General features: G+C 36.0%; 1 protein-coding gene across 1 annotated transcript in view; it reads right to left on the reverse strand.

Moving 5' to 3' along the window:
* The window catches only part of TTC29 (tetratricopeptide repeat domain 29), a 265,146-nt gene that overhangs the window by 105,946 nt on the left and 139,708 nt on the right, over window positions 1-19,492 (reverse strand). The window contains exons 10-11 of the mRNA XM_060095162.1: window positions 14,892-15,015; window positions 1,064-1,292 (exon numbers count right to left, since the gene is read on the reverse strand). Of these exons, the coding sequence (XP_059951145.1) occupies window positions 1,064-1,292; window positions 14,892-15,015 (353 nt within the window). The remainder of the gene's footprint in view (window positions 1-1,063; window positions 1,293-14,891; window positions 15,016-19,492) is intronic.

The raw sequence follows: 19,492 nt of genomic DNA on the forward strand, positions 1-19,492 counted from the left end.
TGGAATTCAACAATCCCTCTATTTCTGAAGACTTCATCTTTCTTTCTCTTATTATGCATCTATTAGGAATGAGACCTTTCCTTATTTTCTAACTAGAGGACAGACAGTGGTGGAGTGGTATTCTACTGATGTAAAAGAGCCAGTAAAATTTCTTTGTGCCAAATTTACTATTATTTACTATTTATTCTGTGGAGGAAATAAACACCAAAACAAATTATTGTTTCATCTAAATGACCTAAGGGGGGGGAAAAAAAGAGTTCCAAATAGGAGATGCCCAGCAATTCCACTCCTGAGTATATAGACAAAAAAAAACCTCCACTAATTCAAAAACATGCTTGCACCCCAATGTTCATATTAGTATTATTTACAATTGCCAAGGTATGGAAACAACCTAAGTGTCCATCAACAGAAGATGTGCCATTCACACACACACACACACACACACAATGGAATACTACTCAGCCATAAAAAAGAATGAAGTTCTTAACTGGAGACTAGAGCCCAGTCAAGTTGATACATAAAACTGACCCTTACATCCCCCCTCTAGTTATTTGTTTTTAATTGACTATTTTGACTAATTATCACAAGAAAAGTATGTAGGAAAAAAAGTAGAATTAAGAGAAATTACTATCAAATATTTTCTCAATTAACATTCACACCTGAATTGAGAAAAAATAGGAAAACTTACTATCATCAGAAAAGTAAGAGTATAATACTAACTAGCATCTATGAACACTTGCTCTTGTCCATAAGGTACGACACTGAACATTTTTTAAAACATAAACCTATTTCATATTCCTTACAGCTGATCAGTACCTACTGTTGAATATTTAAGATAACTGAAAAAATGGTGATTTATCAAGTTGAATAAATCTATCACTATTATATGCCTCCCTTAAACATTGAAGGTACGACACAGCACAAAATTGCATCCAACATTAACATAGTAATGAATAAATAAAAATAAAATTGCCAATGGTCAAATAAACCTTTGCAATGAAAATGACTTAGCCATTAAGAATGGTACAAAGATCTAAATTGTTTTCAGAAACCAAGGCCTTACCAATAGTCGGATCAGGTGCAATGTCACTTCTATTCTCCTTCCATGACAGCAGGTAGTCAAGGCTGGTGAGATCTGCAGATTCTATACAACTATTAATGGTCAGCATCATCTGATGAGCTTTTGCTATTCCATAATGAACTTTTGTCTCATCCATCAGAGGTATGTTCGTTAACTCTGCTGTTGTGTCAAAAGCTTGCTGAAAGTATTCAGAAGCTTTGTTGTAGTATCCCTAAAAATGTAAGAGAAATAATTTTTTTCTTAATTTTAATTTACCATCCCACATGTCTGCCCACCTTGGCATGTGCCACACTAATCCTCCAACAGTTTTAGCAGTTCATCTTCAAGAAGAAAGAGATGGCAAGCAGGGCCTCTATTAGAATAAGTTTCCTTTTAAAAGCTGTGATTACTAACCATGCAATATCTTGAAGTTCATTCACCAAGAAAGGTGTATCTACCAGGTTGAACTGTATGAAACAATTTTTTTTTGGATTAAAAATGGTCAAATTTTAGCATTTTGCTTCCTAATATAAGGAAGAAAAAAGAAGTTTGGGAAAGAGTGAACTGATTTACATTGATTTGGATGGAATTTTCTTACTTGTTGCATTGGATTTACCATACAAAATCTTTTTAACCAGCTTTTGTTTTCAGTCACAGCAAGAGATCATTCTAGCCAACCCATTTAATCAGTGGTGAGTGAAAATGCATGTATATTCCTGCTCTTCCATTATTACTTGTGTTTTCCCATGTGCACATGTCATTCTTGACTAAGAATGTGGAAGACAAGATTTTGAAATAACATGATCTTGACAACAGCACTAGCATAACTCAAAAGATCATTTAAATGTTTATCTTCTCCAAGTCCCTTGCAACATTTTAACTTGCAAAAACTCAAGGTTTCCTCCCCTTCTCTTCCTTCCTTCTTTCCTTCCTTCCTCCCTCCCTTCTCTCTCTCCCTCTCTCTTCCTTTCTCTCTTTCTTTCTTTCTTCTTTCTCATTCTCATCTCTCCTTTTAAAAGTTATTGTCAACAAATAAATAACATTTACCTAACTCTTATGAAGTGTCAGGGACAGTGGTAAATACTTCATATGTATTATGTCATTAGCTTTCATAGGTCACCGTATGAGGAAATATTATTCTTATTTTACAAATAATGAAATTGAGCCTCAGAGAAAAGACTATCTTCTGCCACCTCCCCAAGTCTTCTAAAAATCCTCCTTAAAAACTTTTCCTCAAAAGGGGATATTATTTTTAGGATTAAGCTATACTTGTAAAGACTCTAGGGAAGAAAAACTTCCTTTCTTCACTGATTTATAACCCTGGGGAGTCCATCCTCTTCCCTTTCCTCCTCTCTCCTTTCTTTCTCTCTCTCATATGCACAAAAACATGTATGCACACTCTTGAAGAGAAATGTTTTACTATGAGCTTTCAAGTCATTTTTCTCACAATGTTTTATGATGGAACTGGAAATGAAAAAACACCATAGAAACAGCTTTATACCATATGCCAGTACAGGTAAAATGCATGCTCAACAACCACACATCTCTGTGCAATCATAGAGTCCAAAGAGCAGAAAAACTGATTGAATAAAGAGGCTGCTGGCAAGGTGAGGAGGGGGAGGAGTAGGGCTTATGTGACAGTTATGTTACATACATGAGCAGCACATGTAACACTGCTATATACCCACAGGGACAATTTAGGTGAACCATTCAAATGGCTCACTCCAATTAAAATTTCTAATTTAAACAGACTTCCTCTATATTACATCAATAACAATTTTTGTTTGTTGACATGAACAATTCTTTCTCTTATTTCAAAGTATAAAACAGGATTTATATGAGACTAAGATCACTTAATTAAGAAAATATAAAAGTATATCAAAGATATTTGTATGTCAATGAAATAAATTATATGATTGAGAAATAATATCAATATTGAAGACAATAAAACTAGTTAAAATTATAGATTGCCCTGTTAGATATCAAAGAGATGGGACAAAATAGATGAAAATATAAGACTAGACCAAACGTTTCTATTTTTAAAAACAGAGAAGTATAAATATCTAATTATTGTTCTAGCTATAATCCTGAACTTTAGGCTGTTCATTGCTTTAGTGAGAGTCTCAATTAGGAGGATTAGGGACCATAAATAAATGGACATATATTTGAATTTCCAGAATTTTTTTGATATATTATTATTTTGGAACAAACTCATTCATCCAATGAATAACTACTATTTACCAGGCCCATGCCAGGCAGTAGAGATTCAGCAGTGAACAAAGTTTAAGGTCAAGTAGGTGAGCTTGCTGCTAGTGGAAGTAGTCATCTGCCTGTAACTTTTATTAGATCTTTTTTAACAAATGCTTTTTCCCCCTGAATACTTCTATTGTTATAATAGGTAATTAGGCATTATAATTAGGTAATTATTCTTCCCTCAAATTGTGCCTAGTGTTCAATCTTGAGACACACACATACCTGTCATAAAACTGGTATCAAGCTAGATTTTTCTAGTTTAAGGCACCCTTAAGAAATATAACATTAGTTCTTCTCAGATGCAAGAATTTTTATACATACCTTTTTAGAACAAGGTTTCATTAATGTGCACTGTATTTCCAGATTTTTCATTCTTAAAGAGTTTCTATTGAAATTTAATCTCTTCTCTAAAGGTTCTGTCCAACTTTCCACAGTTCCTGTTATCAGTGAATCCCTATGTTGTTATAAAATTCAGAAGATTCTAGTAATTAATCCTGGCAATCTTAAATATGAGTTTGGGAATACAGAAGTGAATTTATAGAAGTGAATTTATACACTTCATAAGTGCATCTTATTGGAAGAGAAGACTTCATTTAATGTTATAAATATCACTAATAAGCATTAGGTGGACAATTTCAGGACAAGATCTTGACATTATAGACGTTGAAACAAAACTTGCATTATTACACTATAACATAGAATTTTCATGCATTATTGTGATTCTTATTAGATCCTTCTTAGTGTCTGAATTGTCACTGTCCAATGAGCAAGCTCAAAATAAATGGGCATTTTCTCAGTACTAAGGAAGAATCTTTTCTTACACAATTTCCTTACTGTAATAGTGTTGGAACTACCATTGTTTTAACTATATGATTATGCTCTGCTCTTAATAGAGAATAAAAGATCCCATGAAGGGTCTATACCTAGTTATTTTCCCTAAAATATTCTCACTTAACCCCTTTACATTAATGATATATTTTCAATTAAAAACCAATCACATCAGGAGGGTGAGATGGGTGGCCCATCTTCCATGATTACATAGTAAAAGGTAAACTAATTAGGATGTTTTTAAGATGTGTTAACTTAAATTATAATAACACTATAATAATTAAAGAAAACTGTATTTTTCTACATACAGGTTTATATTATAATTGTGGTCCTATAACAATATTATTTCTTGGAAATTACTGTTAAGAATACAACTAGAATACATTGCATGAATAATATGAAGCCAGAAAAGGTATGATAAGGGCAGTTGATAGAGGTCCTTAAAAGGTAGACTGACAAATATCAGTAATATTAGATTTGCTTTTAAAGATTCAGGGCAAGTTTTCAAAATGCCAAAATATTGGACAAAAATGAAACAGAAGTTTGGAATTTCAAAAGTGAGAGACTACTACTCTCAACTGGTATAAAATTGGTTACAAATTTATGGATTGATTCAATGAACTTGCATATTTTTGTTCACCAACTCTGCCAGGTTCTCTTCTAGAAATTGGAATGAAATAAAAAAAAAAAGCAGATCTGGTCTCTTTTCTCATTAAGCTTCCATTCTAGACACATTCAACAACAAGAAGGAAAATATCACAAATGAGAAAACTACGAGACAAGTGCTGCATGGAAAATTAAAGTAGTATTAAAGAGTGAGTTGGTGGCTACTTTTGATTGGGTTGACTCAAGGAAGACCTTTCTGAAGTTGTAGCATTTAGCTGAGCTCTGAATGACAAGAAGCCAGCAATGTGAGGTTCAGATTGGGGAGTGGTCCACGCAAAGTATTCCAGCTAAAGCAAATGTCCTCAGGCAGAAATCAGCTCAGCATGTTTGAAGAACTCCACAAAAGTCCCTTTGGCTCTGGTGGACAGCATAAGGAGAGTAGAAGGCAATAAAGTCAGAGACTGGGAGTGGGGGAGGTAATGCATCTCATATAGATTGTTTCAAGTCAGGGTGAGGATTTATATTTATGTCCTCAGAAGACTGAAGCAATGGAAGTATTTTAAGCCAAGAAATAACATGATTTTATTTATATTTTGAAAGGATTACTTGGGCTTCTGTGTGGAGACTGGATTGGATGGAGGAGAAATGGGAAAATGGGTTCAGAGCTTATTGCAATAGTACAAGTGAGAAAACATAGTGTCATAACCAGATGTGGTGATAGTAGCAGAGATAGAGAGAAGAAGTGGGTGGATTTGAGATGCGTTTTGGTGGCATGAAGGTCAGGGTTTGCTACTGGATTGGATATGGAGCAGGAGGGGAAAGATGAATCAAGAATATCCAGATTATTGGCTTGAGCAATCGAGTTGATGGATAATGGTACCATTTATTAAGATGTGGAAGCCTGGGGAGAAGTATGTCAAGGAGGGAGGAATCACATTAAACTTGAGACGTCTATTAGAAGACATCCAGGGAGAGATGCTAGGGAGGCAGCTGGCTTCACAAGTCTGGAGTCCCAAGGAGAGATCAGGGTTGGAGATATAAATCTGAGAGTCATCAGTATATGGATGGTATTTAAACCATGGGCCTGTATGAGGTCAGATAAGGAGAGCTCACAGATTGAGAAAAGAAGGTTGCTTATGAAACGCCTGAATGGTATTCTATCCTGGTTGAATATTAAGAAGGGAGAGAAATAGAATTTAGGGAAAAGCTGATGAGTTGAGTTCAGTTTTTAATAGGTTACATTTGAAGAGATCTAAGTGAAGATGTCAAATAGGCAGTAAGAATGAGTCTGCAATGGAGGAGAGAGATCTGAGTTTGAGATATTAAGAAGGTAAGTGCTATTGTGTACTCAATATATGCTAGGAACTCTATTAGGTACTATGTACATGTTCTAAAATTTCTAATCCTTATATAACCAGTCTTCAAGATATCTTGTTATTGACATTTGAAAAATGAGGAAACTGAGGATCAAAGAATTAACTCGCTCAAGGTCACAGTTAATAAACAGCTGAGTGTAGATTCAAAGTCAGGTGGGCAAAACTTGGTATTGTTCTTTGTCCTGCTACAGTTTCCTTCAAGGGAAAACTTAATAGATAGTGTGTGGTGCAAATAGTTTGTGAAACTGTTTGGGTGTAAAATTGGAACAAAGGCATTTGATACAATTAGGAAACATTCATAAGCAACTGACTAGCAGACATGAAATAACTCTTTGTCAATGCTTTCTTAGGAAATGGCTTTGTAGAACTAGGAGGAAATTCAGGATGTCATCAAGGCTATCACTTTGTCTCAAAATTACAAGGAGAAAAAGATAACTATCACTTAGTTCTAATCCACTTAGCTATACATTTTCAAATTATACTCTTATAGTAATGATATAACAACTCAGGGTCAGCCTGAGAAGTCATCAGTAGATTTTCTGACTTGAGAAAATACCCGCAAAGAATCACAGTAATGCACAAAAACTGAATGTAACGTTAACAAGTTTAGTATCAAACAAAGCTTTCTCTTGAAGTCTATCATGTCATAAAATTATTATAGTATTATGTTCTTAATACTATACTATTTATCAGTGACTGTTTATTACATTAAGATGTAAGCAACCATGAAGATATATGAATCAACTTGTACATTTGGAGGCATGCATATTTGAAGAGAGCATGAATACTTGGAATCCTACAAATTTTATACTAGAATAAGGATAAGCTGGTAAAAAAAATTAACTTTTGGTAGTTGCCACAGGCTTTGGATATTACTCATGTCTCTAGCTTTAGATATTAAACTCTTCTTCAAGAATTACTAATCAAAGAATAAAATACATACTGTTAAGATAAAAACTCTTGGTAAAAAAAAAATTAAGAAAATGCAAGTATAAAAATATTACCCCTCAGAAATGTTTTTTGTTTTTATCTTCCTTATGCTTTCTGTAATTGGGAAAATACAGGCTAATACTTGATGTCCACATTATACTAAAAAAATGAGGTCTGGATATTGTTTGGTGGTAGGGTAAAACAATTTGTGCATTTTGCACTTCTCTTTTGAAGAACAATCCTTTTAAAAGGTAGGATTCAAATATTTACTAGAAATGTCAATTCTGCCACTATAGGATAAGCTTGTCCATTAGACTGTAAGCCTCACAAGGGCATAAGCCTTGTCTCTCTCTCTTTTTTTTTTTACCACTGTATCCTGTAAAGCAAACAAAAGGAAATACAAAATCAACAAGACAGGAGTCACCAGAGGCAAAGGGCAGATCACAGAGATGGGGGTGGCAGAAGGAGCAACCAGCAGAGAGAAAAATGTGGGGGTGAAAGACTGGGGGGGCACAAAGAAAGAGGGACAACAACTCAGGGGAGACCAGAGGGAGAAGGAGAGGACAACCGAGAGGGAGAGAGAGGTTCTAGAAAGACAGGGGCAGGAGAGAAGAGAGCAAGGGGGGTGAGGGAGGAAGAGAGAAGAAAGAGGGTGACAGTCAAGACAAAAGGGGGTTTCTGATTGTGAGTGAGAGGTGAGGGGAGGGAGGAGGCCAATGAGCCAGGGTGAGCAAGAGAGAGGGGTATAAAAAGAGATGCCCTGTTTGAAAGCATGCTTCCCATAGAAGGAACTGAAGATAGTAATTTTATTCATTCAAATTAATTTCAAGCTCTTATTTCCTTTAAAAAAAAAACCTAAATAGGGACAGTCATTGACAGGAAGACACTGTAAGTCACCAAAAAAGATACTCCACATCCAAAGACAAAGGAGAAGCAACAATGAGACTGTACGAGGGGCACAATCACAGTAAAATCAAATCCCATAACTGCTGGGTGGTGACTCACAGACTGGAGAACACTTATACCACAGAAGTCCACCCACTGGAGTGAAGATTCTGAGCCCTGCGTCAGGCTTCCCAACCTGGGGGTCCAGCAATGGGAGGAGGAATTCCTAGAGAATCAGACTTTGAAGCCTAGTGGGATTTGATTGCAGGACTTCAACAGGACTGGTTGAAACAAGAGACTCCACTCTTGGAGGGCATGCACAAAGTAGTGTGTGCATCGGGACCCAGGAGAAGGAGCAGTGAGCCCAGGGGAAACGGAACCAGACCTACTTGCTAGTGTTGGAGGGTCTCCTGCAGAGGCGAGGGGTGGCTGTGGCTCACCGTGGGGACAAGGACACTGGCAGCAGAATTTCTGGGAAGTACTCCTTGGCATGAGCCCTCCCAGAGTCTGTCATTAGCCCCACCAAACAGCCCAGGTAGGCTCCAGTGTTGGGTTGCCTCAGGCCAAACAACCAACAGAAAGGGAACCCAGCCGCACCCATCAGCAGGCAAGTGGATTAAAGTTTTACTGAGCTCTGCCCACCAGAGCAACAGTCAGCTCTACCCACCACCAGTCATTCCTATCAGGAAACTTACACAAGCCTCTTAGATAGCCTCATCCACCAGAGGGCAGACAGCAGAAGCAAGAAGAACTACAATCCTGCAGCCTGTGGAATGAAAGCCACATTCACAGATAGACAAGATGAAAAGGCAGAGGGCTATGTACCAGATGAAGGAACAAGATAAAACCCCAAAAAAGCAACTAAATGAAGGGGAGATAAGCAACCTTCCAGAAACAGAATTCAGAATAATGATAGTAAAGATGATCCAGGACCTCAGAAAAAGAATGGAGGCAAAGATAAGAAGATGCAAGAAATGTTTAACGAAGACCTAAAAGAATTAAACAACAAACAAACAGAGATGAACAATACAATAACTGAAATGAAAACTACACTAGATGGAATCAATAGCAGAATAACTGAGGCAGAAGAACAGATAAGTGACCTGGAAGACAGAATGGTGGAGTTCACTGCTGCAGAACAGAATAAAGAGAAAAGAATGAAAAGAAATGAGACAGCCTAAGAGTCTTCTGGGACAACATTAAATGCAATAACATTCGCATTATAGGGGTCCCAGAAGGAGAAGAGACAGAGAAAGGACCAGAGAATATATCTGAAGAAATTATAGTTGAAAATTTCCCTAATATGGGAAAGGAAATAGCCACCCAAGTCCAGGAAGTGCAGCGAGTCCCACACGGGACAAACTCAAGGAGAAACACGCCGAGACACATAGTAATCAAACTGGCAAAAAATAAGACAAAGAAAAATTATTGAAAGCAGCAAGGGAAAAATGACAAATAACATACAAGGGAACTCCCATAAGGTTAACAGCTGATTTCTCAACAGAAACTCTACAAGCCAGAAGGGAGTGGCATGATATACTTAAAGTGATGAAAGGGAAGAACCTACAACGAAGATTACTCTACCCCACAAGGATCTCATTCAGATTCAATGGAGAAACCAAAAGCTTTACAGACAAGCAAAACCTAAGAGAATTCAGCACCACCAGACCAGCTCTACAACAAATGCTAAAAGAACTTCTCTAAGTGGGAAACACAAGAGGAGAAAAGGACCTACAAGGCCAAACCCAAAACAATTAAGAAAATGGTCATAGGAACATACATATCGATAATTACCTTAAACATGAATGGATTAAATGCTCCAACCAAAAGACACAGGCTTGCTGAATGGATACAAAAACAAGACCCATACATATGCTGTCTACAAGAGACCCATTTCAGACCTAGGGATACATACAGACTGAAAGTGAGGGGATGGAAAAAGCTATTCCATGCAAATGGAAATCAAAAGAAAGCTGGAGTAGCAATTCTCATATCAGATAAAATAGACTTTAAAATAAAGCATGTTATAACAGACAAGGAAGGACACTACATAATGATCAAGTGATCAATACAAGAAGAAGATATAACAATTATAAATATATATGCACCCAACAGAGGAGCACTTCAATACATAAGGCAACTGATAACAGCTATAAAAGAGGAAATCAACAGTGACACAATAATAGTGGGGGACTTTAACACCTCACACCAATGGAAAGATCATCCAAAATGAAAATAAATAAGGAAACAGAAGCTTTAAATGACACAATAGACCAGAAAGATTTGATATTTATAGGACATTCCATCCAAAAACAGCAGATTACACTTTCTTCTCAAGTGTGCATGGAACATTCTCCAGGATAGATCACATCTTGGGTTACAAATCAAGCCTCAGTAAATTTAAGAAAATTGAAATCATATCAAGCATATTTTCTGACCACAACACTATGAGATTAGAAATGCATTACCGGGAAAAAAACGTAAAAAACAAAAACACACGGAGGCTAAACAATACGATACTAAATAACCAAGAGATCACTGAAGAAATCAAAGAGGAAATCAAAAAATACCTAGAGACAAATGACAATGAAAATACATCAATCCAAAACCTATGGGATGCAGCAAAAGCAGTTCTAAGATGGAAGTTTATAGCTATACAAACCTACCTCAAGAAACAAGAAAAATCTCAAATAAACAATCTAACCTTACACCTAAAGAAACTAGAGAAAGAAGAACAAACAAAACCAAAAGTTAGCAGAAGGAAAGAAATCATAAAGATCAGAGCAGAAATAAATGAAATAGAAACAAGAAAGCAATAGCAAAGATCCATAAAACTGAAAGCCGGTTCTTTAAGAAGATGAACAAAATTGATAAACCATTAGCCAGACTCATCAAGAAAAAGAGAGAGAGGACTCAAATCAATAAAATTAAAAATGAAAAAGGAGAAGTTACAACAGACACCGCAGAGATACAAAGCATCCTAAGAGAATACTACAAGCAACTCTATGCCAACAAAGTGGACAAACTGGAAGAAATGGACAAATTCTTAGAAAGGTATAACCTTCCAAGGCTGAACCAGGAAGAAATAGTAAATATGAACAGACCAATCACAAGTAATGAAATTGAAACTGTGTTTTAAAATGTTCCAACAAACAAAAGTCCAGGACCAGATGGCTTCACAGGTGAATGCTATCAAACATTTAGAGAAGAGCTAACACCCATCCTTCTCAAACCGTTCCAAAAAATTGCAGAGGAAGGAACACTCCCAATCTCATTCTATGAGGCCACCATCACCCTGATACCAAAACCAGACAAAGATACTACAAAAAAAGAAAATTACCAACCAATATCACTGATGAATATAGATGCAAAAATCCTCAACAAAATACTAGCAAACAGAATCCAACAACACATTAAGAGGAACATACACCATGATCAAGTGGGATTTATCCCAGGGATGCAAAGATTCTTCAATATATGCAAATCAATCAATGTGATACACCATATTAACAAATTGAAGAATAAAAACCATATGATAATGTCAATAGATGCAGATAAAGCTTTTGACAAAATTCAACACCCATTTATCATAAAAACTCTCCAGAAAGTGGGCATAGAGGGAACCTACCTCAACATAATAAAGGCCATATATGACAAACTCACAGCAAACATCATTCTCAGTGGTGAAAACCTGAAAGCATTTCCTCTAAGATCAGGAACAAGACAAGGATATCCACTCTCACCACTATTATCCAACATAGTTTGGAAGTCCTAGACACAGCAATCAGAGAAGAAAAAGAAATAAAAGGAATACAAACTGGAAAAGAAGAAGTAAAACTGTCATTGTTTGCAGATGACATGCTACTGTACATAGAGAATCCTAAAGACGCCATCAGAAAACTACTAGAGCTAATCAATGAATTTGGTAAAGTTGCAAGATACAAAATTAATGCACAGAAATCTCTTGCATTCCTATACACTAATACATAATAACACTAATGATGAAAAAACTGAAAGAGAAATTAATGAAACACTCCCATTTACCATTGCAACCAAAAGTATAAAATACCTAGGAATAAACCTACCTAGGGAGACAAAAGACCTGTATGCAGAAAACTATAAGAAAAAAATTAAAGGTGATACCAACAGATGGAGAGATATACCATATTCTTGGATTGGAAGAATCAATATTGTGAAAATGACTATACTATCCAAAGCAATCTACAGATTCACTGCAATCCCTATCAAACTACCAATGGCATTTTTTACGGAACTAGAACAAAAAATCTTAAAATATATATGGATAAACAAAAGACCCCGAATAGCCAAAGCAGTCTTGAGGGAAAAAAAACGGAGCTGGAGGAATCAGACTCCCTGGCTTCAGACTATACTACAAAGCTATAGTAATCAAGACAATATGGTACTGGCACAAAAACAGGAACATAGATCAATGGAACAACATAGAAAGCCCAGAGATAAGCCCACGTGCCTATGGTCAACTAATCTATGACAAAGGAGGCAAGGATATACAATGGAGAAAAGACAGTCTCTTCAATAAGTGGTGCTGGGAAAACTAGACAGCTACATGTAAAAGAATGAAATTAGAATACTCCCTAACACCATACACAAAAGTAAAGTCAAAATGGATTTGAGACCTAAATGTAAGACTGGACTCTATAAAACTCTTAGAGGAAAACATAGGAAGAACATTCTTTGACATAAATCACAGCAAGATCTTTTTTGATCCACCTGCTAGAGTAATGGAAATAAAAACAAAAATAAACAAATGGGACCTAATGAAACTTCAAAGCTTTTGCACAACAGAGGAAACCATAAACAAGACAAAAAGGCAACCCTCAGAATGGGAGAAAATATTTGCAAATGAATCAATGGACAAAGGATTAATCTCTAAAATTTATAAACAGCTCATGCAGCTCAATACTAAAGAAACAAACAACCCAATCCAAAAATGGGCAGAAGACCTAAATAGACATTTCTCCAAAGAAGACATACAGATGGCCAAGAAGGACATGAAATGCTGCTCAACATCACTAATTATTAGAGGAATGCAAATCAAAACTACAGTGAGGCATCACCTCACACCAGTTAGAATGGGCATCATCAGAAAATCTACAAACAACAAATGCTCGAGAGCATGTGGAGAAAAGGGAACCCTCTTGCACTGTTGGTGGGAATGTAAATTGATACAGCCACTATGGAGAACAGTATGGAGGTTCCTTAAAAAACTAAAAATAGAATTACCATATGATCCAGCAATCCCACTACTAGGCATATATATACCCAGAGAAAACCATAATTCAAAAAGACACATGCACCCCAATATTCATTGCAGCACTATTTACAATAGCCAGGTCATGGAAGCAACCTAAATGCCCATCACAGATGAATGGATAAAGATGTGGTACATATATACAATGAAATATTATTCAGCCATAAAAAGGAACAAAATTGAGTCATTTGTTGAGACATAGATGGATCTAGAGACTGTCATACAGAGTGAAGTAAGTCAGAAAGAGAAAAACAAATATCGTATATTAATGCATGTATGTGGAACCTAGAAAAATGGTACAGATGAACCAGTTTGCAGGGCAGAAGTTGAGACACAGATGTAGAGAACAAACGTATGGACACCAAGAGGGGAAAGCTGCGGGGGGCTGGGGATGGTGGTGTGCTGAATTTGGCGATTGGGATTGACATGTATACGCTGAGGTGTATAAAATTGATGACAAATAAGAACCTGCTGTATAAAAAAAAATTCAAAAAAAAGCCTAAATAATTCTGAAATAATCAAAATCAATTATATGGTAAATAAAGGACTATAGTGGTTCAGGGTAGGAGTTTGAATACCACTGCTGCCTGGAAGCTTGGAAACCTGGCGTAGGTTACTCAAACCCTCTGAGCCTCGGGAAAAGGGGAATTGTGTGGTATCACATAAGGATATGGAGATTAAGAATGGCTGTACCACTTTATATAGATGGCACTTGCTTCCTCTGCCAGGTACTGTTCTAAGTGCCTTCCATATATTAAGTCAACATTCACAGCAACCTTATGAGGTGAGAAAATTGAAGTGCTTAGAAGGTAAGTAGCTTGTCTCAGGTCACAGATCTTATTAGGGAAAAAACTGGGCTTTTAATCCAGTATGGTCTCAGAGTTAGTACTTTTCATTACTATATACACAGTCTCTCAAAAAGATTAAGACAAGGTGTATCAACACAGTGTGAGAATGTCACTACCCTCAAAAATGATAGATCCTACTCTTGATCAAAACTGCAATTATAACTGGAGAAATGAACCTTTTTCATACTGCTTCTAAAGGAGAATCTGTGTAATAGAAGATAAAGTCAGGAGAAAATAAACCAGAAGTCCATTATGATGAATGCATTGCATGAGTAATAGCCCCTGAATGAGATACTTTTATTTTAGACTTTTTCCTCTTCTTTCTCTTTTCTTTCACATAGCCAACCTGTTGCTAGATTTCCATATTTCCTTCAGAATCACTCTTGGGATTTTCCATTCTTCACCTTAAGGACCTGACGGAGGCATCACAGCTGGACTAATAAAACAAGAATTTGGAGCAAGAGAGGTGAATGTTAGTGCCAGCAGATAAGAGCCAACGTTATAACGAAGTTTCTTTGAATTGACATATTTTAATTGCTCTTCAAATCCCAGATCACTTGACTCTGCCTTGGCTGTGCAGATAGGAATCAGCATTAGCAGATTGTGGTGACTGGGCTAAGATGGCGGTCAGGTCCTGGGAAAGGAAGAAGTAAGAGGTATTTCTCTTCCCAGTCACTGCCTTGTGCGTTGACTAAGTCCTGCAGTCCTGGGGCCATTCTGTACAACATGCTATGTGAAGGTGAGGATCAAATAAAAACAGAAGTTTAAAATTCTGCAAATTTCTCCCGTATAAGCAAGAAACACACTATACTCACTTTTTCATTGTAGATGTCTCCAAGCATTGTACTTGCTCTCACAAAATCTAGGCTTTGAAAATTTTTTCTTGCAATTTTCACAACTTTTTTCAAGTATTTCACTGCTTCTGCCATCTGTCCTTGGCTAGAAAAAATAAAATAAGAAACTACCGGAGTGTCATCTCATTTAATATCACAGTAAAGAGAAGATTTTTTGTGTGTCTTTACTTTAGAAAGTGTAAGACAGTTATCAGGATAATGAAATGTAAAGTGTATATTTTAAAAATATGTGGCTCGCCTTTGACAGAGTATACAGTGAGTTAGAACTTAAGCCTTTAAACTCTTATGCATTGCTGGTAGGATTGTAAAATAGTGCAGCTGCTTGGAAAAACAACTTGTCAGTTCTTCAAAAAGTATAATATACAGTTACCATATGACCCAAGAATTCCACTCCTATGTATATACCCAAGAGGAATGAAAACACATGTCCACACAAACACTTGGACATGAATGTTCATATCAATGCTATAATAATAGGTAAGAAGTGGAAACAACCCAAATGTCTATCAATTGACTGGGAAGCAAAATGTGCTGTATTCCTACAGTGGAACATTTTTCAGCCACAAAAAGGAATGCAGTAGTGATACATACTACGACATGGATAAAACTTGAAAATATGCTAAGTGAAAGATGCCAGTTACACAAAAAAACCCCACATATTGTATGATTCCATCTACATGAAATGTCCAGAACAGGCAAATCTATACAAACAGGAAGTAGGTTAGTAGTTACCAGAGGCCAAGGGGGTACGGGTGGGTAAATTGGGAGTGGCTGCTAATGGGTGTGTGTTTCTTTTGGAAGTGAAGAAAAGTATCTGAAATTAAATAGTGGTGATGGCTGCACAACTGTGTGAACATACTAAGAACTACTGAATTTTAGACTTTAAAAGGAGAAATGTATGGTATATAGATTATATCTCTGTAAAGCTGTTATTTTTTTGAAAAAATAAAGCCTCTAAAAAGGTTGAAAATTTCCACATTCCTTTGCAAATGAAAACAGTTCTTTGAGGGCAGTCATATGCGATCCATATAATACCTTCTGGAGGTATTAGAACAAATATGATGAAAATAGAGGATTCTGAAATCTCCTAACCAGGATTCAAGGAAGGAAAGATAAAGCCTGAAGATGGGCTTCCCTGGTGGCGTAGTGGTTAAGAATCTGCCTGCCAATGCAGGGGACACGGGTTCAATCCCTGGTCCGGGAAGATCCCACATGCTGAGGAGCAACTAAGCCCGTGCGCCACAACTACTGAGCCTGCACTCTAGAGCCTGCGAGCCTCAACTACTGAAGCCCGCACGCCTAGAGCCGGTGCTCCGCAACAAGAGAAGCCACCGCAATGAGAAGCCTGCGCACCACAACGAAGAGTAGCTCCCGCTCAACACAGCTAGAGAAAGCCTGCACACAGCAACAAAGACCCAACTCAGCCAAAAATAAATAAATAAATAAATTTTTATAAAAAAGGCCTGAAGGTGGAAGGAGCCTGGCTCCTGGCACAAGAATCTGGCAAACGGCAAGAATTTACATAAACAAGAAATAAGACTTTATTGTCATACGTCACTGAGATTTTGGTGACTGTTAGCACAGCTCAAATAACCCAGAATGACTAAAACAAGTTTGGCTATTTTATTTTCTTTCATAAAGAATAGAGGGGTCAGTTAGATCATTATACTGTATGTCATTATACTGTAAAATTAGTGCTGTATGTCAATAACATCTCAATAAAACTGGAAGCAAAAATAATAAAGTACTTGTATCTAGAATATTGAACAAACAAATAAATAATACGTGGGGAGCATTGGCCAAAAAAAATAAGAGAGGCACATCATTTTAAAGATTTCAATGAATTATATTCAGAAACTTCTATTTGAATTTTGCTCTCATTTTACAAATCTGAGTCCCAAATACTCATTAGTTCCTCATGATCTGAATGCTACCCCAAAGATACACAAATCTTCATTTCATATGAGTAAGAGCTAAACAGTAAAATAAGAAATGGAAAGAGTCTAAAAATGTCTCTAAAGGAGCTAATTATTTGAAAGCCTGTCTAAAGAGATGGGCTCTTTTCTACTAGGAGCCAGTTGTAGTGATGTCCTATGTGAAGAACACTTGGGGGGCTACAAGATTAAGAACCAAGGTGAAAAATCCTTGAGCAACCAAAGAGACAAACAGTAATTTTTGAAAACAGCTCCATCCAAGGTATCATAAGCTGTGACTGCCTTTTGCAGAGGTAGTTGAAGCCAAAGTCCCGCTCAAGGGACATTTGACTGCTGATTCAAAGACTGCTGATTCAGAGCCACAAAGAATTAAAACGTTATGGACAAAGCAAGAAGTGATTTCAAAATAATGGCTCCAAATTAAGCATGCTGAATAAATTCAGTATCTGTTGAATGTCTGGCTTTTTTTTTTTTTTTTGGTCAATCCCTAAAAAAGAATGGTGAATCTAAGATGATATGCAATTCCATTATTAAATCATGTCAGAACTGTTGAAATTGTTTTATTAAAGTGACAAAATCCAAAATTTAGAGATTTTAAAATAACAAAAACCCCTGTAATTGTGTTCTTCAATGGAGCATAATAAAGGAAAAACTCTTACTCCTGAACATGTCTGAATCCCTAGAATGACCTCTCTTTGTTTTCATATGTCAGCAGTTCCCAGTGAGCATCTGTGCCATGACCCTTAATAAATCACAAGATGAAATTCTGAAAGGAAGAGGTTGTTTTACAATTAAGCTGATTCTTGCATGGGCATTTCTTTATGTTTATAGGGCAAGTATTTACTCATAGGAGCTCCAGATAGGATGATGTCAAATATGGCATATGGAGAAGTTTTGCTACAAATTTTTAAATTATTGCAACTATAGAAAAATTTAGCAACTCTAATATATACTTCACTGGTTCTAAAACACCTACTTTCCCATAGTTTAACATTTCTGAAATCGGGATCCCTTAGAACAGGTGGCATCTTATAATCTCTGTCAGACAGGGAGCAGTCAAGTCATAGCTGTTGCTGGATTTGTCCATGTTTCTGGTTATGACTTGCAATTGCAATGCCTTGATCTTTCTGTCAACAACTATTAAAGGATAATTTCAGAGAGAAATATGAGGAATGGTTGTTTTCTAAAAACCTTTCACTGAAATTCTGGAAGATAAGAAAGTACTGGCTTCAAGATTGGCAGACTGAGTGTCCATGACTTGGAAGAAATACTGGAGGGGGTACTGGGGCACTATTTTAAGAAAGGCTACATAGCACCAATGTTCTTGATGACACAAAAGATAATATGGATGAGGAAAAAAAGATAGTGACAATTCTGAGTTTAAAAATGATTCAGAAGAATTGGACTTTGAATGGAAAGATGTTTGAGGAGTATAATAACCTTACTTTGTCTATATTTTCTTTTTACATGAAATCTCAAGAGTCATAAAAACTACCTATGTGTGAGTCTAAAATAGCTCTTTTATTAAGTATAAGATCAAAATTCTAAGCAATAGGAAAATATTATGTCACAGTTTAGTTAGAATATTTTTCTTCCTTGGGTATGTAGGGTGTGTAGTCCAATAAAAAAAAAAAGTTAGATTTGGTGAAATGTGAAAATAAAGCCACTCATTCAGTATAATGGATTAGGTTAGTTCATTGGTTAGTAAATTTTTGATTAAAATTTGCTAGGAAGTTTAAAATTCACATAAAATTTATATGTGTATACATGATATGACTAGGACATATGAGATTGAACAACTCTAAAACTGGTCTAATTACTTTATAGTTCTAATAAATTTCTATCTGTACTGACTCAATTTAATTTTATGAAAAAATTAACTTACCTAATTTTTTGTTTGTGTTTATGTCATATGTGTATAGCCATAAAGCAATCAAATATTCAACACTGTTCTGTTTGTATGCTGGGCATCAAAATATTAACAGTTCTAACCTTACACATTTATTTGTGAAATGGCCCTCATTTTCCTGGTTGCAGTTAAAATAGGAAAAGTTAACATTCACCCAAATCTCTGAGCAACTAGAACTCACCACAGAATCATTTTTTCCAAGAATATCTATAATCAATAATCAATGAGCATTACCATATGCAATAAATAGTTGGAAAAGCACTAAGAAGTAAGACAAAAGGTAATACTTGGTTTTTAGTGGTAAGAACTTGAGATTTGTCACACCAGAAATGGTCAGTATATGGAATAAATAAGTTCATGCAAAAACATTTTCATACATTTAGAATTTTCATAAAATAATCCCATGAATGGGGTGCATATGTTAGCAGCACTATTGGAAAATTAAATTTGTTTGGCTGTTTTACAAAATCAAATAAAATGAGTTGGGAAATTATACTTATAACCAAGGAAGAATTATCTAAGATTAGAACTCATATTTAACTTGGAAAGAATGTCAAACTGCCGTGAAACACTGAATGAAATGAAATATTTTGTCTAAGTGCTATTATTCTATAACCTGTATGGAAATAAACACAGTAGCTCTGAGGAAAAACTGCATATCATTAGTCCACAGTCTTTGATCTATACTAAGCACTTAATAAAATTAGTCTTTAAATGTC

The sequence above is a fragment of the Mesoplodon densirostris genome, chromosome 1 (genome assembly GCF_025265405.1).
Source record: "Mesoplodon densirostris isolate mMesDen1 chromosome 1, mMesDen1 primary haplotype, whole genome shotgun sequence".
In the NCBI taxonomy this organism is placed as follows: Eukaryota; Metazoa; Chordata; class Mammalia; order Artiodactyla; family Ziphiidae; genus Mesoplodon; species Mesoplodon densirostris.